The following is a 21,808-nucleotide window of genomic DNA, read 5'->3' as shown; positions in this document are numbered from 1 at the left end:
AGGAAGTGCTGCCATAGGCAGTGGTCTTCATTTCCGACCTAAGAGTACTTTGGGAAGGTGTTCTTAGGTTTGATATACTTCTACAATATCTTCATTTTCATTATTAAAGGTACCTATTAACTTTTTCTTTCCTGAGCTTTCTGCAACCTGCCTATTAATTCTATAATCTCCATTCCATTCTAGATCTAGTTCTTTTTCAGTATCTATTTAGGAAGAAAGGCATAAGAACTTTATGGATGCAGTGTTAGAAAGCAGTCCCTTTAAGGGAGGAACTGGGTCTGTGGTGAGGCATGTAAAATCTTAAGATATGAGGAGAAAGAAATAGCTAACTTTGGCCATGTAGCAGGTGCTATTCTTCATTAATCAGGTTTATTTTGTAATGAAACTTTGATAGTACTTCCACTCTCTAATAGATAAATAAGTACTTGGATGTTCGTATTGACTTGTTACACAAGGTGATTGTAATTAGTAGTGGACATGAAATGCTGGAATACAGATCTTCTATACCTAACTTACTGAATTTGTTATGTAATGATGTAATAAAGAAACTTAATTTTTTTCAAGTAGTTTCTACAAACAAGTAGTTAAAAGGCAAGGAATGGGAAGTTTAATCATACATATTACACTTACCTTGGTTTCTTGACTTTGATTTAAAGAAGGTAAGCCATATGCACACAGATCTTGGTTCTCTGAAGGAAGTTCAGGAGGACTTGCGGCAGCACATTGCTGACTGCTACTAAAGTTATTAGGGTATTCTTTCAAAAGCAAGTCCTGTCCTTCAACATTTTTACTGTAAGCTCTAGCAAGAAAATCAGGAAAACACAATTATTTGTTATTTTTTGAGGTCTTGAAAATTTATGAACAACCCAAGGTATCACTGAGTCAAGTTAACTTGGTAACTTTAAACAGTTTTGCCCAAAGATTTTAAAAAATCCCGCTGGTGCTATTTATTATTTTCATACTCAGAGGATGAAATAGTACTTTATGAAATATTTTACCAACTTATAACAGTTGTGGGGGGGGAGGGTTATTCTTGTTTTTTATTTGGTTTGCTTTTGTCTTTTGTCTGACTAATTAAATGAAAGATGCTCCTTAACTAAAGTGACTACCAGACTTCACACAATCTTGCTTTTTGAGTTTTGGCTATTTTAAAAATGATCAAATGTGTAACAAATATAAAATAGGGATTTTCTCATATATATAATAATTATGTCCGATTTATTTCCCCTTCCCTCAAAGCTCATTTGTGTTTCTAAAAGTATTTTAGACTTTTTACGTTTTAGATTAAATAGGTTTCTTGAGAAATTTTTTATTTTTTAAAAGATGTTTTGGAAGTAGTGATGTTAAAATGGATTACCTAAACTCCAGTCCCCAGTGTGAGGTCCATTATTAAAGTAAATTGAAATGACCTACTTTATATATACAGAGAATTTTCACATTATTTGTTAGTTAAATCTATTCCTGAGGCTGACAACATGAGAGGAAAATACAGAAACTAATTTCATCATTATATAATTAGCTCAAATATATTTTGAATACAAGCTCATTCTATGTAGTATTTTACTTCTGGTGCACAAATAGCTGATGTTACAACAGCATGTTTTCCTTTTTAGTGGTCTCACCCAAAATTCATGCAGAGGTTTTGTTCATTTCACATGGATTCTATGGTTTGGGGTTTTAAATTTGTAACCTGCCTGCTATTTCTTCGGTGCCACTTGCTTTGCTCCCATAGTGACCACCTGGCTTGCTCTCTCTTTTCATATTTTTTGTGCCTTAGGGAGAAGACTTCATCAGAAAGATCTTCTATCTGGAATTAGAAATAAAGATTTTTGCTTTAATCAGAAACATTTTGAAATATAAGATCAGGCTGGGTACGGTGGCTCACGCCTGTAATCCCAACACTTTGGGAGGCCGAGGTGGGTGGATCACGAGGTCAGGAGTTCAAGACCAGCCTGGCCAAAATGGTGAAATCCCGTCTCTACTAAAAATACAAAAATTAGCTGGGCACGGTGGCAGGCGCCTGTAATCACAGCTACTCGGGAGGCTGAGGCAGAGAATTGCTTAAACACAGGAGGCGGAAGTTGCAGTGAGCCAAGATCGTGCCACTGCACTCCAGCCTAGGTGACAGGGCGAGACTCTGTCTCAAAAAAAGAAATAAAAGATCAGGTTTCAAAGAGTTTCTCACGTAGAAAACAGTAGGAAGCAAACTGAAATGCTATCTGTGTAAGTTGAGAGAACAAATGTTATGAGATGAACTCCAAATTCCTGTAAAAGGGGGGTCAAAATTTTTTTTTTAATTATTTTATTATTGTTATTTTTAGACACGGGTCTCTGTTGCCCAGGCTGTAGTGAGTGCAGTGGTGCAGTCAAAGCTCACTGCAGCGCTGAACGTCTGGGCTCAAGCGATCCACCACCTCAAAAAACTTAAAAATACTTGTTTCCTATTGGTTCATATTTGAAGACTTCGGTAGACTACAAATGAGTTCGTAATACTTTCCATTTGCCATAGCTTAGTACCAGTAGTCTTAATGCTTTATTCATTCAGGAGTTTTTATGGATTGCCCATTGTGGAGTACATACTATTCTAAGAAGATGTTAATATCAGAGAAAAGTAAAACTAATAATCTTAGACAAGTCAGCATTAATGAATGACTTACCTAGGTTTCGAACCTGGAATACTACTTTAGTTATGGTGTTTAACAATTTGGGTTTCTTGGCTAGGATCATTCAGAAGGAAGAATACATTAGAAGAGGAAAGGGCATTAAAAGGTAAATTTTGGTAGTTGAAAAACATGACCACTGGACATAGAAAGATTGTTACTTGACAGAAACCAAGTGTCTTCACCAGTGTCGTCTTCTAGAGACCATCACCTTGGAATTAGTTTGGTTATACAGTATTTTTCCCTATAATCTTATCTTGATATAATTTTATCCATACCTATTCACAACCCCTTACCTGCAATTCCAAAATCCAAAAATCTGCAAAAACAAATTTTTCATAATTCATTTGGTGACATAGCCTGATCCGAAATGATGTGAGGCTATTTTTAGTGTTTATCCAACTCAACTATGAATATTTCACTACAGAAACAATGTCTGATTACTTTTACGCCCTAGACTCTACAGGTATTACGTGACATATATACCACATTACTTTTTTAAAGTCCAAAATTTTCTACACTGAAGAGCAAATTGGCCCTAAGATTCTGAAAATGGCATTTAAACTTAAATAATACAAGTGAGACTAATCTCATGCAGAAAAATATAATTAATACTGACAATGAATGTGGATATTCATGTAAATTCAGTATCTCAAAAACTCAAAAACAAATGCTATATTTTCTTTTGGTTTTTTTTTTTTTTTTTTTAAACGGAGTCTTGCTCTGTTGCCCAGGCTGGAGTGCAGTGGTGTGATCTCGGCTCATTGCAAGCTCCGCCTCCTGGGTTCACACCATGTTCCTGCCTCAGCCTCCCAAGTAGCTGGGACTACAGGTACCCACCACCACGCCCGACTAATTTTTTTGTATTTTTAGTAGAGACGGGGTTTCACTGTGTTAGCTAGAATGGTCTCGATCTCCTGACCTCGTGATCCGCCCGTCTTGGCCTCCCAAAGTGCTGGGATTACAGGCATGAGCCACCGCGCCCAGCCTTGGCTTTTTAAATTATTGTGTAGTTGTATATTATGCTGGTAGTCAAATTTGCACAAAACGTTTTTCAAATGTTCTTTTAAAAGAACTTCCTTTTCATAAGTGAAAAGAAAACAATCAGTGTAAGTTAAAGGGTCTATATATTCCTTTAGTTCCCTGAATGTCAAAGTAAGCAGGTTTCATAATACATAATGTATAATTATCCCATTAAATAAAAGGCAGCTTACCTCTTCTTTGCCTAAATTATATTCATCCAAAGGCTGAAGAACAACCATCCTCCAGCTGTTGAAGATAAAAACCAATTTTAAACAGCTTTTATTTATCTAAATGTGGCAATTTTATACTCAGCACAGCTAAATGTATTAGTGTTTTTTTCCTTGGCACTTCCATGGTTCAAATTCTTGTATTTTAATACTTAATTTTTTATTTTATTTTATTTTTATTTATTTATTTATTTATTTATTTATTTATTTATTTTTTGAGACGGAGTCTTGCTCTGTCGCCCAGGCTGGAGTGCAGTGGCGCAGTCTCGGCTCACCGCAAGCTCCGCCTCCCGGGTTCACGCCATTCTCCTGCCTCAGCCTCTCCGAGTAGCTGGGACTACAGGCGCCCGCCACTACGCTCGGCTAATTTTTTTGTATTTTTAGTAGAGACGGGGTTTCACCGTGGTCTCGATCTCCTGACCTCGTGATCCGCCCGCCTCGGCCTCCCAAAGTGCTGGGATTACAAGCGTGAGCCACCGCGCCCGGCCCAATACTTAATTTTTTAAAAGAAAAACATTTGTATTATGAGAAAAGGACAAAACAGAAAATGAGACTTCATTTTTGGCCTTATGGTGAATAGTCTGTTCTATATAGCTGCATTTTATACATAATAATTATGTACTGACTGAAGTCAGTGGTATGCTGATAAACTGGCCTGGCCAAAAAGTAACAGAGAAGGAAAAAAACCCTGGTTTCTATGTTTGCCAATTTCTTTGGTGTGAAAATACCTACCATAGCCCCTTCTGAGCCATCAGTAGTTTAATAACTGGCTCACAGAAGTCTTCTATATTTAACTATCTGCTCAGCCAGCTAGCTCCAGCCTACCATTGCACAAGTTGAAATGTATTTTTGCTATAGAACATCATAGCCACAAATGTTATTACTTATGCAACAAGTGTCCACAGATTATGAGTTCTCACAGAACTCTTCTAGAATATTAGAGTTCTCTTAATACCTCAAAGTAATTATGAAGTAATAAAAGAAATTATGAAATTAGAATAGAGATGTATAGCAGTTAACTGAAACTGTCACCCACCTGTCTCTGCAGCCTTTTCTGTCTCTACTTCCTGGTGTCATTTATATTCTTAAGAAGCTGCATTCATGATTTCTAAAAAGTTTGGCTAACTTTACTGCCAGCAGGGAGCAGATCTGTGTATGGCATTCAGGGACCTCCACAATCTGGACCTAACTTTGTTTCTAGCCTTCCATTATCAACCTGCACAAAGCAGTATCTGGCTAAGCCTTACACACTTGTCCTGTGCCTTTGTTGTGGTATCCTTATGTAAATACCCTCTCCACCTTCCCATTCCGTCATGGATGACTTCCCAGACCTTCCCACTCATCTTTTGAATGTGTTTATTGCTGACTTGGCAATACATCAAAATCTTTTTTTTTTTTTTTTTTTTTGGTCACAGGTATTACTGTCTTACAGTGTGCATATCCCATGAAAACGTAGAACTCTTGGCAACTTATGTCACACCTGTATCTTTAAGGGCAAGGATTATTTGTTGCTATAGTTTTTATGTCACTAAAGTACCTTTTAGTGTCATATACATAGTAGATAACTAAATGACACTGAATAATAATAAAAAGACTAAGAATGCTAAAGTAGTCTAGGAATTCCCAAATCTTAATAAAAACTGAGAAAGTTGTGATACTATATAACACTTAAGGCATGAGTAATTTTTTTTTCACCGTTTCCCCTCCATGGCTATGAAGGAACTGGGAGAAGGATCCTCCTTTCATTAATTAACATTCTAACTTCACTTTGAAAATTTAAGTTTATTAAGGAAGGAAGGAAGAAAAATATGAAGATGTAAGTATACATACCTTGGAGTAAGTATTTCCTTATATTGGAGTTTCTCTAATTTAGCTGGGGCTACTAATGACATGGGAATCACAATGTTATCTATGTCATAAGAGCTCTCACTTCTCAATCTCCGTCGTGCAGTATTCTGCAAAACAGGATTACAGTAGATTTACAGTACTGTCTAGTTACTTGTAATGATACCCTCCTTTCATCAATCATATAAATATGACAGTACAGATGTTACATAATTTTTGTAAATACATTGTTATAAAATCTGACTAAAAAATGTTAAGAAAACCAAATAAGAAAACATTTTTCTGTCTTTTGTAAATCAGAACAATCTCTTGGTAGATGTGTAATGTGTATTTATGTGTGCAAGCATACAAGCTTATTTTTAAGACCATAAAAATATGTCTTAAATGCAAAACTCTTTATCAGAAAAGACTAACATACATCACCCTAAATGTCAATGAAATGATCAGTAACCACTTTTTATTAGGAAAGGCAGTGAAACATTTTTGGTCAGCTCTTCAGTATACTCTTCATTTATGCATTCCTGGTTCCTGAGTTTCAGACTGTTCATTTCTAAACCCTCCCACCTTTTGACCTCTCTCTTCCCTGGCCAGATAACAAAAAAACAAACAAACAACAACAAAAAACAGGATAAGAACAAGTCCCGAATTCTCATTAGTGAGACTTTATTTAGCTTCATATGTTAAGGAATAGAGATGATCATGATAATGTTTAAATTTTTAACACATAAAAAGAAGCTATAACCAAATATTAATGAACTTTTAGCTTCATAGTTAAAAATAAGTTGTATGAATCAAATTTATTGTTTTCTAACAAGATAGTTACAAATGTCTGTTAATATGTGCTAGTAAATAAGGCTGTTATAGATTAGCAAAATATAAATTATTTTCAAAATCAGGTGTTTTTATTTTTAAAGCAATTTTAGAGTTCAACATACGGAAAAACCTACTCGTGATGATGAATTCTGGATTCTTGATAAAATGTTGACATTGGAAACAGCAGTAAAATTTCTATGGGATCCTGATTCTGTGTGTTGAAAATCAGATTCTTCAAGTTTAGTTCTTTCTCCTGCCATGGAAAGAACCATTGAATGTTAAACATTAAACATGACTAATAGATATCATTAGAATTACTTTCCTAATTAGATGACAGGTGATTGATTCTTTGTTTCGTGTGTATGTTTTTTTTTTTAATTCATGTATTAGAAAACAAAAAGAAATGAAAAAAGAGGAGCCTTACTCGCAGTCACGCCACAAGTTATCTCCATTTTCTGGGGCTTTGGCAGTTTTTATCCAATATATTTCTTACTGTTCCCTGAATAATCCCGCATCTCATCCCTTTATTCTTGTTTCCTGTGACTCCTATTCATAGTTGAACCACCAGAACTATCTTAATTTTCTTATCTAGTCTCATTTTTCATATCTGACTTTTTATCCTAATTTCTGTGAGGTGTCTGTCCTTGGTCTTCTGAACACTCTTAATTTTTTGAAAAAATTCTGCTATTATAAGTACATATTTCCAAAAGTGCTTGTTCTCTGGTGCTCTTTTTTTAAAACAGCATCCTGTTCTTGTTTCATAGATGAAATTTCTCATGTCTCTCAGGATATTGATTAGAAGTTTACTTCTATTAGTATTTTCTGTATTTCTTCCAAGTTCTTTTTTTTTTTCCTCCTTTGGTTCCCTGTGTGTGTGTGTGTGTAGTAAATATATATATATATATATGTATGCGTTTACTTACTGTCATGTTATTTTAGTACAAGTGTTTTAAAATGAGAATATTTCCTGCATAATATAAAATCTGATACCCAGTCCATATTTAAATTTCTCCATTTGTTAAAAAAATGTCCTTTATAGCTAGTTTCTTCAGATAAGGATCTATATATAAAAATTGGCCATTGTCTGCTAGGTTTCTTATAGTCTAGAATAAATCATTTTTCATTACATTGACTTTTGACAGGCTGGACCAGATGTCCTACCCTTTTGGAATTGTCTAGTTATTTATTTGTAGTATGACATTTCTTTGTTTTATTCCTGTATGTACATCAAACTTGAAGTTAGATCTAAAGTGTCAGTCAATTTAAGTGAAACATTTTATACCTTAGGTAATGTATACTTCATGTTGCATCTTATTAGATGTTTTTAAAGCTTATATTTGTTTTCGTATGCATATATAAAAGTTCCTCAAAAGCTAGGTGATACTTGGTTGTTCTTAAGAGTGAGACACTAAAGAGCCTTAATGAAACCTCTGGACATGCGTGGGAATTTGCTCATTTTTTGCTGCACTGTAGCTGATCAGTTAGTTATCAGGTAGTGACTAGGTAGGTCTTTTATCGTGGGATATCTAAAGACACCAGAGATAAACAGATTAAATCCATTCTGTATAATTAGTACATCTTGGATGTAATTAGTTTCTAATTTATCTTGCCAGTTAATTGTTATTTTTTATCATTCGCAGTAACTGTGGCAACTATCTTGTCCCAAATCTCCAAAATAAACCCCTTTGTATTACTAGGAGAGTTCTAGTTTCCACAGGTATCTCTTGATCATCTTGGAACTCTAAGTTTATAGGCTCGTAAGGAGAATTGAACGAGGTAGTTGAGCATTTCACTTGAATCTTACTGACTTTCTCAAAATCCTGAGGAATCTGCAGTGCATCAACATCTCCACAGTAGGTACCATAAATGGTTAACAGTTTCTGTAAGGCAACTTTGCACTAGCCTATTTTGAGCATAGAACACAACTTTGAAGATTAAATCCCATCCAGGGAGTGATTGGTAGAAGACAACTAGTCAGGGAACATAGGAGGGAAATACTTAACTGCCATAAAGTGGGTAGATACCAGTCCACAAATAATTCTAAATTAACTACGAATATGCTGTTTCATGTTTGTAGACTCATAGATGTTTTGTATTATTAGTGGCTGTTCTGGATTATAAACTCCCATGAGACAGGTTGTTTTAAAATCAGAATTTTTTATTTTTAATAGTTATCACTACTGCTTATATCCTCACTTTAACCTACCTAATGCTGTTTCACTCAAATGTCTTTTCTTTCTTCCCTGTAACAGTTGTGCAGAAGATTCTGACCTTATTTGAGGCTTACATATAGGTGAATATCCATTTCTCCATTGATTCAGAGAAGTACTATGTACTAAAACAAATGAAAAGGAAATATTAAGTTTTAGTTCCTTAACACAGACAGTGAACATGTTAATCTGTTTTTATCTGTAACTGCAGAATTTTAAGATACCAGTTCAAAATTACAGATAAGCATAACCTTAAATACCAAGACAGACAACTCCAACTAAAAACATCCCCAGGAATTTCCAGTTTCTTATATTTTCTCTATTTTTTTGAGGGGGAGGAAAAGGGAAGATGATCTGTTCTAAGTCTTCCAAATTACAGCAACTTGATAGAGTGAGGATTGGCTCAGATATATAAATCTTGGCGATGATCAGAATCTTTAAGTTCTTGCTTACCTTTAAATCTGGAAATAATTTGGGACCAAGTAACATTCAACATGGTCAGACTGGACTGTGCGAGCAAGAACCAGAATCATTGAATATCTCTGATGCCTTAGTTGCATCATCTGTAAAATAGGGATAATAGCAGCGACCTTGGATAATGATTACATGAGTTTATTCCTATAGTAGTAAGTAAAAGTGTCTGATGTGATGTGTGCAGTAAATGTTAGCGTTATCATGATTGTATATCTGAACCCCCTTATTTCCAGCCTTGGTCTAATAACCAAATTGGCTTCTTTTTTTGAAAGGTTTGGAGGTGTGGAAAGGAGTGGAAAAAGAAATATGTAAGCTGAAGTGCCAAACTCACACTGAAATAAAGGGCATGGCCTACCAGCTGACAAGGAGTGTCTGGTTTCAAGATGGCAAATGACCCTAAACATGATAGGCAAATATTTTTTACATAGGTTCATGCACAGATAGGCACATATAAATCCACATTTGCAAGCAAAAAGTGGAACTTGTAAAGCAGAATTTCTGAGGAATCTCTAAAAGACTAATACTGTATGGAATTTGAAGAGGAAACCCAGAGCAGAAGCACACAGTGAAGTACTGCCACAAAGATGTGTGATGCCACTAAAGGTGCTCTAGACCCACAAGAAAGGAAAACTGGGAGCAGGACAACTATCTGGATACTGACTGCACATGCCAGTATCTCAGTCAGACTAACAGAATCAGAGCTTTAGGCAGAGAAATGAATGGTTGGAGAGAGAAGGCAATGCCCAGGTGCCCTGCTTTGAAATGTCCCGTCCATCCCCAAATTAGTATGAAAATTTCAAATGTAGTATAAATTCCCTTCCCATCAAAAGTGTCCCATAAACAGCAGTGGTAGGACAGTTTTAACTGAGTATCACAGCTTCAATGATGTGTATAGGAAACTCCAAAAATCTGAATACCAACACTAAATCAAAAAAGAGGTACAAACCACAAGTGGAAGAACCATCTCAAGAAATAATGAAGCATTCATGGAATACAGATTAGCAACTCTTTAAAACAGTATTGCCAAGAGAAACAGGTAAGAGGCCCTCTGGAGAAATGTCAGAAATAGAAAATATAATTGTTCAAATGTTAAAATCATCACTAGGCTAAGAAACAGAATGGACACAGCTGAAAATCAAAATCAGGGTCTGGAAGAGGAATTCCATAACTTAATGGAACAGAGTGATAGAAAATATAGAGGGAAAAAGACCAGAATCGGGTAACAAGATGAGACTAGAATGAAAAGGAAGGAATAGTTGAAGAAATGATAGCTGAAGTGTTTTCCAGAATCAATATTAAACCCTAAGATTTCAATGATGCACTTGAATGTCAAACAGCAAATGAAAATTAAATCATAAATGCATCACAGATGATGATACCCTGAAAGTAATACAAGAAAACGGCATGGCAGGAGTAATCTAAACGTACTAAAATGGTAACTAGAATTGTGAGAGGTGGATTTTAAAATGTATGTGTGTGTTAAAACGTGTGTAGGTGTTAAAAGTGTCCATTCTGTTAATATTTTGCTGTAGCATTTAAGCAAATCGTAGACAATTAGTGTTTCTCTTATTTTCTACAAGCAATTCTCCACTCTTCTGAAAACATCAAACTTTGTGAAGGAATCTTAACTTTCACAAAAGTTGATTTTTTTTTTTTTTTTTTTTTGAGACGGAGTCTTGCTCTGTCTCCCAGGCTGGAGTGCAGTGGCGCGATCTCGGCTCACTGCACACTCTGCCTCCCGGGTTCATGCCATTCTCCTGCCTCAGCCTCCCGAGTAGCTGGGACTACAGGCGGCTGCCACAACACCCGGCTTTTTTGTATTTTTAGTAGAGACGGGGTTTCACCGTGTTATCCAGGATGGTCTCGATCTCCTGACCTCGTGATCCGCCCACCTCGGCCTCCCAAAGTGCTGGGATTACAGGCGTGAGCCACCGCGCTCAGCCAAAAGTTGATTTTTAAATTAAATTTTATTCAAATGTTTTCTTCACATTTATTTTCCTTCTAATTCGTTACTGTCTTGTAAGGTTTTCATGGAACCTTGAAACAGTAGGAAATGTATGACAATTCTACACATCCTCTTCACCTGTTCTATTGATAAACCTCCCAGCCTTTCAGTTCTTGCTCTCCCAGTCCTCTCCTGGAGTTCATCCTAAGATCACACTTTGATAGCATTTCTCATATATCCTGTCTTTACTTCCTTCCCTTTTATTCATCCAACAACTTTACAGAGAACCAATTACATGGCAAGCATTATTCTAAACCCTAGGTAAGCAAAACTAGGATTTGTAGCAGCCCTTGTCGTTTACAGGTGTTAAGGAATGCAACTGTAATGTGATAGGAAAATATTCATTTCAGTTGTGAAACTACATGATGTTACTGAGAACGTATAAGAGTGCTAGTAAGAGCTCTAGGAAAGGCTTCCCCAGATGAAGTGATAGACTCCAAATATGAACAGAAATAGCTGATAGCTAGGGGAAGGAGGAGAATAGCATGTACAGTGGCCCAAGGGAACAGGACAAATTTGGGAACTGAACAGCTATGTAGTGTAGAGTAAGGAAGCATGGTGAGAAAGAATCATGAGGGAGGAGCCAGCCTATGTAGACAGGGCTTTAAGGTGTTATGAATATTCCTTCTCGAATGTTTTAAAGGGATGGGGTGGGGAGCAGGTGTGACATTAGATTTGCATTTTGAGGAGGTCACTGCCTACAGTGATTAAAGGGAAAAATGGATTAAAAGTCCATTTCAGCAGTATAGATAAGAGATCATGTTGGACTGTGAGAGCAGTCGAAGGCACAAAAGGAACTGAAACACATAAGATCATATTGACAACTTGGCAATTGGTTTAGACCAAGTTGGAGGAAGTGCGGGTGACAAAGACTGAGCTCTATGTTTCTGGCTTGCTTGTGTGGGTTATGGTGCTATTGTTCCTCCTCTTCCATCTATCTGAGACCTAATTTCAGAATTACAGAAAACTTGAAATAGAACAAAAAATTTCTGTATACCCTTTTCCGAAATCCCCCAAATGTTAACATCGTATCACATTTGCTTTACCTCCTTCTTTCAGACCACAAATGAAATTTAGTTGCTGACATAATGCCCCTTCAGCCCTAAATACATCAATGTGTATTTCTCAAAACAAAGGACATTCTCTTATGTAGCCATGCAGTTCAGTACCATTAGCTAATCTATAGACCTTATTCAGATTTCACCAATATCTCTGTAATGTTATTTACAGATAATTTCAACTATTCATTGCAGATAGCATTGCAGTTGTCAGATCTCATTAAGGTCTTATATCTGAAACAGTTCTACTGTCTTCCATAACTTTCATAACTTTGAATATTTTGGTAAGTATAAACCCTTAAATTGGTTTTGTCTGGTATTCCTCATGATTAAATTAGTCATCCATTCACTTTTCAACCCACTACAGTTTGGCTTTTCTCTGCTTGTTGCCTGAAATAGCAATGCCATTGTAAATTGCCAAATCTAATGGATCATACAGGATAAATCCAAGTAAAGATCTGTCTACTGCCTTCACACAACTTACCCTACAAGAATGCCAAGTTATTTATAGATATTTGTTGTTGTTTGTTTTGAGATGAAGTCTCGCTCTGTTACCCAGGCTGGAGTGCAATGGCGCCATTTCGGCTCACTGCAGGTCCGCCTCCTGGGTTCAGGTGATTCTTGTGCCTCAGCCTCCTGAGTAGCTGGGACCACAGGTGTGCACCACCACCCTCGGCTAGTTTTTGTATTTTTAGTACAGATGGGGTTTCACCATGTTGCCGAGGCTGGTCTTAAACTCCTGACCTCAGGTGATCCACCTGCCTCAGCCTCCCAAAGTGGTAGGATTACAGGCGTGAGCCACTGCTCCTGGCCTTATTTATAGATATTTGAATATATCATACTGTGTCATGTCTCCATGACAAGACATATGTTTGTTTTTGTTATTTAAAGACTTGTTACTCAGTATGGGCCAACAGCATCTGAATCACCTGGGACCTTGTTAGAAATGCAGAATTTCAGGTCCCATTCCAGACTTACTAAATCAGACTCTGCATTCTAACAATATCCCCGAAGTAACTTGCTTACATTTTAAAGTTTGAGAAGCACTAATCTGGAACGCTTCACCCTTCTTTCTCTGTAAATTCCAATTAAGTAGTCGAAGCTGCACTTGGCATCACCATCTTTCTGGATTTCCTCTCCTTGCCCATTTCTCATCTCCCTTAACCTCTCTTTTTCTGCCTTCTAAGCAGTTACATACTCCTTATTTATATCTTCTCTATATAATTTCTTTTTAAGATAGAGTCTCACTCTGTCACCCAAGCTGGAGTGCAGTGATGCGATCATTGCTCATTGCAGCCTCAAGCTCCTGGGCTCAAGCAATCCTCCTGCTTCAGCCTCCTAAGTCCCTGTTACTACAGGCATGCACCACCATGCCTGCCTAATTTTTACATTTTTTGTAGAGACAGGGTTTTACCATTTTGCCCAGGCTGGTCTTGAACTCCTGGGCTCAAGCGATTCCCCCTACCTCAGCCTCCCAAAGTGCTGGGATTACAAGTATGAGCCACCACACTCAGCCTTCAAATGTATTTATCATCTATGTCCATTATACTATATAATAGTTATTTGTGTCTTCCTCCATTACATTATAATTTTGACTTCCTGTAATTCACCTTTGATTCTTCAGCACTTAATAGTCTGCCTGGCACTAAGTGCTCAATAAATTCTGAACTCAAATCACTAACAGCAAAAGAAAAATTAATGACCAGCTATTTAAGACAGATATATAGGATGAAATTTCTCATTACATTATTTATGCATTCCCCTTAATTGTGTGCCTAACACATTTAACTGCCTTGTTTTTTTTTTGTTTTTTTTTTTTTTAGAAACAGGGTCTCATGGCCAGGCGCGGTGGCTCATGCCTGTAATCCCAGCACTTTGGGAGGCTGAGGCGGGTGGATCACGAGGTCAGGAGATCGAGACCATCTGGCTAACATGGTGAAACCCCGTCTCTACTAAAAATACAAAAATTAGCTGGGTGTGGTGGACGCCTGTAATCCCAGCTACTTGGGAGGCTGAGGCAGGAGAATTGCTGGAAGCCAGAGGCGGAGGTTGCAGTGAGCCGAGATTGCGCCACTGCACTCCAGCCTGGGTGACAGAGTGAGACTCCATCTCAAAAAAAAAAAAAAAAGAAACAGGGTCTCACTTTGTCACCCACCCTGAGGTGCAGTGGTGTAATTATGGCTCACTGCAGCCTCAACCTCCCAGGCTTGAATGATCCTCCTGCCTCAGCCTCCCAAGTAGCTAGGACCACAGGTGCATGCCACCATGCCCAGCTAATTTTTGTATTTTTTGTAGAGATGGGGTTTCACTATATTTCCCAGGCTGGTCTTGAACTCTGGGCTCAAGCGATCCTCCTGCCTCAGCCTCCCTAAGTGCTGGGATTACAGGTGTGGGCCACCACGCCTGACCTGCCTTATTTTTTTAAATCAAATAGTAGAACAACATTAAAAGAAATATAATTATCTAATCTCTAATAGCATATATTTTCATACTTGCATACTCTTTGTCAATAATGTTTTATATTTCATATGTATTTCAAATATGAAATCATAATTTTAATTAAATGTATACTTATATTTTTATCACGTAACTCTATTCCTTTTTCAGATGGTTATATAACATTCCGTGATTAGAAACAATGTTCTTTAGCTATTTCCTAGCTGTTGGCCATGATACTTATCATCATAATGATAATGCTATTAGAGACATTTTAAAATAATCATCTTCATGGATGCATTTTTTTCCCTTTTGAAAACAATCTAGTCTCGGGACAAATTCCAGCAAGTGAAATTGCATCATTAAAAGGTAACTGCACATAATACTTATATTTTTCTGTATTTCTTTAGGCTTTTCCCCCTAAGCATAGATAACTGTTCTTCATCCTTGGTGCCTTCATCTTTTTTCTCTTTAATTTTTACTGTGGAAAATTTTCAAATAAACACAAAGGAGACTAGAATAATGAACTCCCATATATGTATCCTTCAGTCTCAGCAGTGAACAACTTATAACCAATCTTGTTTCATCTCTCCCACCAACATTTTTGCTAGAGTATTTGAAAGCAAATCCCAGACATATCTTTTCATCTACATGTATTTTGGTGTGAATCTCTAACAAACTGAAAAAGTACGTCTGGGTTTATGTAACCACAATGCATTACTACAAGTAGCAAAATTAACAATAATTCATTAATATCTAACAGCTAGTCCATGTTCAAATTTCTCTTTCAAAAATTATGTGTGTGTGTATAAACAGCAGGTTTATTCAAATCAATCTCAACAAGGTCCACACATTGCATTTGGTTGATATAACAATAAATATTTCTACATGGCTATAATTGTACCAGACATAGAAGTAAAATATTTTTATCCTTTTATATCACAACATTCTTTGATAAGTATGTTTCCACCCTTATATGAACTTCTAAGATATTTTTTAAGGCTGTATATTCCACTGTAGTGTATTTAGCCATATCCCTATTATGCTTTTCAAGTTGTTGCTAATTTTTCATTATCACAAAAACATGTTAAGATGAATATAGTGGTGAAAAAAGGTTTCATATGTAGGATTAGACTACATTCTTGGAAATAGAATAATTGGGTCAGAATGCAGGGTTAACAATCCAGTAAACATTTACTGGGAATAGGTACAAAAGTAAACAAGGGAGTTTTTAAGCCACACTGAACTTATAAAAAAAATACATAGTTTAAATGCCTTGTAATGCATTTTGCAGAGCTCCCCAAAAGGCTTGTATCAATTCTTAATATCCAAGATATTTGAGGGTGCTATTTTTATTATAGTTGTGCCAAAATTGATGATAATGTTTAAAATCATTAATGTTACAGGCAAAAGTAGTAAATATTTGCATAGTGTCTGACTATAAGCTCAGTTAATATTATTTTCATTATTATCATCAAGTACACTTACTTTTTCTTGTTATTCTTTTAAGACATTCATTTTTAACATTTAACTTTTTAATCCAACTGAAATGTATTTTAATGTTCATCCACCTTAAATTTGTCCTAAAGTTTATGTTTATGAGTTAGTGATCTCAGTTTTTAATTCTTCCAAAGAGTCGTTATTTAATGCCTTTGATTACAAAGGAAACTTAGTTATATAGAGCATGGCTCCAAGCCAGACTGCTTGGGTTTGAATTCTAGCTCTTCTATTACTCAACTGTAATTTGGGGAAGATTAGTCAAGGAGAATAGTAATACCTACCTTACAGAATTATACAGACTTAAATAATTAAGTAATATAAAGCCCTTCAACCAGTGCTGACATATAAATGATGCTTCATAAGAATTTGTTGTTGTTGTCATTATTATTTATTGACTAAGCCATTTTTTCAACATGGTAGGAAATACCACCTTCTGTCTCTAGGCTTTTTTTAGGCTCCCTTGATCTGCCTTCTATCAGAACCACCATGTTTTAGTGATTAGAACTTCATAGTCCTGCTATTAATCTTCTAAAAATGTAATTGGCTATTCTTCAACATTTTCTGTCTGAGATAAACTTCCAGAGTAACTTCGTTCCAATAATACCTCTGATTCTGACTAGGATTATATTCTACTTGTAAATTAATTTGGGGAAAATTGACAACTTTAGTTATGATACTGTCTTCTGACAGGAACAGGATATTTCTCTCCATATAGGAATGTCCTCATGTTTCTCACCGAACTTTTGAAGTAGTCCTCATGTAGGTACTTGTTAAGTTTGATTAAAAATACTTTATATTTTCATTGTCAATATGTCTAACAGAATTTATTCCTTTACATAGCCTATCTAGTTACTATTGGTACTTATAAAAGCTGCTGATTTTTATAAATTTATTTTATAATAAGACCCCAGTTCTAACAGGTATTCCTTTGACTCAAGTTTTTGAGATAGATTATTTCATGTAGAAATAATTTATCTTAAATTTATATGACTTTTCTGATGTTTAGATTTTAACTTTGTAGATAATCAAAATATGTTGTTTTCTTTCTTCTTCTAATTGCTTCCAAGCATAGAACTCACCCACATTTACAGAACTCATAAACATTTCATTATAATTTCCTCAAGTTTTATTTTGTAGTTTTAATGTTTTATGTACAATTCTTGGAATTAACAAGAACTTATTCTGATTCATAGCATTAAATGAGTATGTAAAAGAATTTTACTGGGAAAGACTCTCTCCGTGAGAACCAATGGTTCTCCACTTTCCCACTGATACACAGTTCTTCCCTGATATATAATCAACTATAGAGTTTACTTCATTGATCTATTTTCTTAAATATAAACAAAATAGAATCTACATTATTATAGATTTTCGTCATGTTTCCATATGTGCTTGGGCTAGATTTTCTCTAAACTTTTTATAATAACTCCTTTTATATTTTCCCCTGTTTAGTCTTCCCATTGTGCTTTAGAATTATTTTAAGTTAAACAAATTCTATAAGAACTTCGAGTTACATTACATTAATCATATGAACTATAAGGAAGAATTTATATCTATTGATCTTACCATACAGAAATGCTGTTTCTCCACATTTATTTAAATTTTTATTACATTTATCAGTAATAGTTCATAATTACAATTCAATAGGTATCGCACATTTCATGTTAAGATTGTTCTTGTATTTTATGTGTACATGATTTGTAAAAAGTGAGTATTAAAAATTAAGGATTTTCATTTATTCTTTTCTTAAATTTTATTTCCTTAGAATGCAAAAATAGTAGGTATAAAGACATAAAAAGGCATATAGAGTACAAGAACTGTAAATGTGACATACCAGGTGATGGAGATATGATATATTCATCTACAAATTTATTTTCAGCAAGATTGCCTTTTATTTCAGTCTTTTTTAACAGTGTTTCAAAGTGAAAATGAAGAGGCACATCTGGAAAAATAAAGTAAAAAAGGTATTTTCAAATACCACTCTTTGTAATACTAGGATTACAGATTGTAACATTAAAATTGCTTTCTTTCTATAAATAGCACATAAGCTTAAGAAAATAAGCAAAAGTTTGAAATGTAACAACTATCGGAAGTGACAAAATACTCTTTCCAAGCGTGTTGGTAGCAGTATTTTAGAAATTACTGGTTAGGTGCACTTAACCAACAAATTAAAAATCTAACAGAGAAACAACTTCATGAACTTCCTAAAATAGTACATAAGATGAACAGTAATTATAAGTATTAATAAATACTATTCACAGATGAATGGAAACAAATATACCCAAGAAGTCTTTAAGAAAACCTACACCCAAATCTGGCTGACTCTAAATCCATTCCATCCCATCCCTACAAACTTTGCATTTGAAATAATGAAGTTTCCAAAAAATTACATGCTTTTAACTTCTTGGGAGAAAACCACTATAAGTTAGATGCAACCTTTTATGAAAACATCAAAGTTCATATTCCCTTAATTTACCATATTATATATCACAATGAATATACTTTTATAAAGATTAAAACCTATTGACAAGCTAGTTTTGTTTTTAAATAGTGGCTTGGAGACTTTCAGTTCACTGTTTATATTCTGTACTCTCACAACCAAAGAGGAGTTAAGCAATGAAGTAGTTATGCTTCACATTTACTAAAGGTTTTTTCTTCCGGCCAAGAATGAAAAAACAAAATCATCTTAAAAAGCATTTATTAAGAGACACCTAACTTTTCCTTGAGAACATATTTTATAAAGCAGTTGATAATAATGAAAATTTGGCTATTGAAAGAAGGTACTTTAAGGAAACTCATTTGAATACATAAATGAGGATAGACCCGGGAAGGGCCTTGATTTTTTATTTGTTTTTATTCTTGGGACAGGGACTGGCTCTGTTGCCCAGGCTGGAGTGCAGTAGCATGATTCTGGCCCACTACATTCTCAATCTCCTGGGCTCAAGCAATCCTCCCACCTCAGCCTCTCAAGTAGCTGAGACTACAGGTGCACACCTCCATGCCTGGCTAATGAGAAAATTTTTTTCTTTAGAGACAAAGTCTTATTATGTTCCCAGGCTGGTCTTGAACTCTTGAGCTCAAGCAGTCCTCCCACCTCATCCTCCCAAAGTGTTGGGATTACAAGCATGAGCCACTATGCCCACCTGGCTGGGTCTGGATTTTAAACAGAAAAAAATGATCTCTTCTTCAAATGATGTATCTTAGTGGCAGATCCATACTCAAGTGTGGAAAAATATGCAAAACAAAAACTAGTTCATAAGTATCATCATGGAGTTTGTACCAAGGGACAGAGGTAAGATGAGTTTGAATCTTGGTATTATGATCATATGAAAATTAGCAAAATGAAAATGGGAATAAAAATTAAATATTCTCCTTTAAAATGCTCCTTAAACATTTCAGGATTCTGATATTTTCCAATTACCTAAACATAAGTTTGTTGCATTTGTTTCTCCAAAGCAATATTATACTTATAAGGAGAGTATCACCAATTCTACCACTGTTCTTTGCGATTTGTGGGAAAACATGATCTAACAAGAAAAGGTCCTTGTTCAGTCTATATGCTTTTCTTAATACCCGCACGTGACCTGTCAGCTTTTGTAAAAATATTTCATTGCTTTGAAACATTACCTTTCAGTTGTTTTAAACTAGAATGCAAGTACCTTGAGGGATTTATTTGTATTTATACTCCTAGCATTTATTTAGTACTTACATATAGTAGGTATTGAGATTTTTATTGAATGTAAGAAGGAATGGATATCATGAAATAGTAGATAAACAATCTAATCTCATTTATTAGAGGGGGGAATAAGAGTCTTAGGATAAAGAGTATTTATACCAGCTGTCAGGGTTATGTCATCAGAGGAATATATTTGCTAATAAGAAAACAGGCAGTAAAGTAATGGTGAGTGGTTTGGTTCTGGAGAATGACTACCTCAAATCCTGGCTCATCATTTATTAGCCGAGTAATCTTGGATGAGTAGTATCACGAAGCTTAGTTTTCTCATATGTAAGATGAACAGAACGAAGATATCTATTCTCATGCAGTTGTGGGAATTAAACAAGAAAATGTAATGTGCTTAATATATACAGGGCTCAGTATATGCTAAGACTAAATGTTAGCTACATTATTGTTATATGAATTATTATTTTGTCATATTATTAAGGTTTCCTCAAATATAGAATAAAATAGTTCTTGTTAAAAACTTAAGGTAATGGTGTAGCTAAGAAACCACTCTACTACTGATAAAAACTAAATTGAGATTCAGGGCAGGGGGACAGGTTCAAAACATGGCGCTTTACAAATAGATCAGTCCCTTGATTTTGAGAATTTAAAAGACCATCAGAATCATAAGCCGAAAATGGAACAAAAGCTAAGTTGAGATATCCCCCAGTAACTGGAGATAACCAATGGGAGGGATGTTTTCTTTCTCCCCTAAATATTTACTTTAGTTCCAATATAGACAAGAGTGTAAAGGTTCCACAAAAATCAAGAACTGAAAATTTAAAACCACCTAGAGTAATCCTAGCATTTTTGGGAGGTTGAGGTGGGAGAATCACTTGAGGCTAGAAGTTCAAGACCAGCCTGGGCAATATAGTGAGACCCCATCTCTACAAAAAAATTTAAAAATTAGCTGGGTGTGGTGTCATGCACCCAAGTAGTTCCAGCTACTTGGGAGGCTGAGGTGGGAGGATTACTTGAGCCCAGGAGGTCAAGGCTGCAATGAGCTATGTTCACACCACTATACTCCAGCCTGTGCAACAGTGCAAGACTCTGTCTCCAAAAAAAAAAAAAACACTTTAGAGATGTAAGGATGTATAAGCCTCATTTACTCAGTTACAGAGTACGGATACTCTTGAGGTTGACTACACTTATAGGTACGCAGTTTTCTTCCCTCTGCATTGAGAAATTCAATGCAGATTATAAACGGAGAAATATTTTATGACAGGGAAACCTCCATGTATAACAGCACATTAGAAAAAGAACACTGAATTACCGTTACTCAGAAACATCTCAACAGCACAGCCATGTTACCAATAAAATGCTCAAAATTTAACAGGATAAAAACCTAGTAATTTCCCAAAGTAAATCAAGTTGGTTTAGAAGGAATTAAAGAATCAACTTACACAGATAGAACATTAACCATGCATGTGACTAGATTAATTCCTCTACAACAAATTTAATTCTCAAGGCATTGTTTAGTTCTAATATCTACTGAAAAAAAAATTGATAAAATAAGATTTTATTAGATTCTCTGTATTTAGAGGATTAGATTTCAGTATAGAAGACATCGTTACTTAGAAATTGTTACAAGGAGGCTTACCTGATGGCAATGATAGAACAGAATGGAAAGAGGAATCTAACTCTGATACATGTTCTCTTAATAGGTAAGACTCCAAATTGTGTTCATAGCTACTCCAAGTTGAAGCTGATTGCAGGCAAGGCATTTGTGTAGTATTTAAAAATGTTGTTTCTTTTGAAGGCAAAGTCTGCAAGGAAAAACCGTATTAGAATATCACAGCCAAAGCATCCGTAAATGGCATATCTCTACATTTATTT

The 21,808-nt window shown here is 35.5% G+C and overlaps 1 protein-coding gene across 6 annotated transcripts in view; it reads right to left on the bottom strand.

Annotated features, from left to right (window-relative positions):
- Nucleotides 1-21,808, bottom strand: part of KANSL1L (KAT8 regulatory NSL complex subunit 1 like) — a 178,865-nt gene that overhangs the window by 1,988 nt on the left and 155,069 nt on the right. For all 6 annotated transcript variants that reach the window (XM_032754671.2, XM_032754669.2, XM_058438908.1 and 3 more), the window contains exons 7-14: nt 21,573-21,738; nt 18,086-18,193; nt 8,775-8,903; nt 6,703-6,821; nt 5,741-5,865; nt 3,875-3,929; nt 1,695-1,807; nt 631-799 (exon numbers count right to left, since the gene is read on the bottom strand). In XM_032754671.2, the coding sequence (XP_032610562.1) occupies nt 631-799; nt 1,695-1,807; nt 3,875-3,929; nt 5,741-5,865; nt 6,703-6,821; nt 8,775-8,903; nt 18,086-18,193; nt 21,573-21,738 (984 nt within the window). The remainder of the gene's footprint in view (nt 1-630; nt 800-1,694; nt 1,808-3,874; nt 3,930-5,740; nt 5,866-6,702; nt 6,822-8,774; nt 8,904-18,085; nt 18,194-21,572; nt 21,739-21,808) is intronic.

This window comes from Hylobates moloch, unplaced genomic scaffold (assembly GCF_009828535.3).
Source record: "Hylobates moloch isolate HMO894 unplaced genomic scaffold, HMol_V3 SCAFFOLD_1, whole genome shotgun sequence".
In the NCBI taxonomy this organism is placed as follows: domain Eukaryota; kingdom Metazoa; phylum Chordata; class Mammalia; order Primates; family Hylobatidae; genus Hylobates; species Hylobates moloch.
This window is presented reverse-complemented; position numbering and strand designations above follow the sequence as displayed.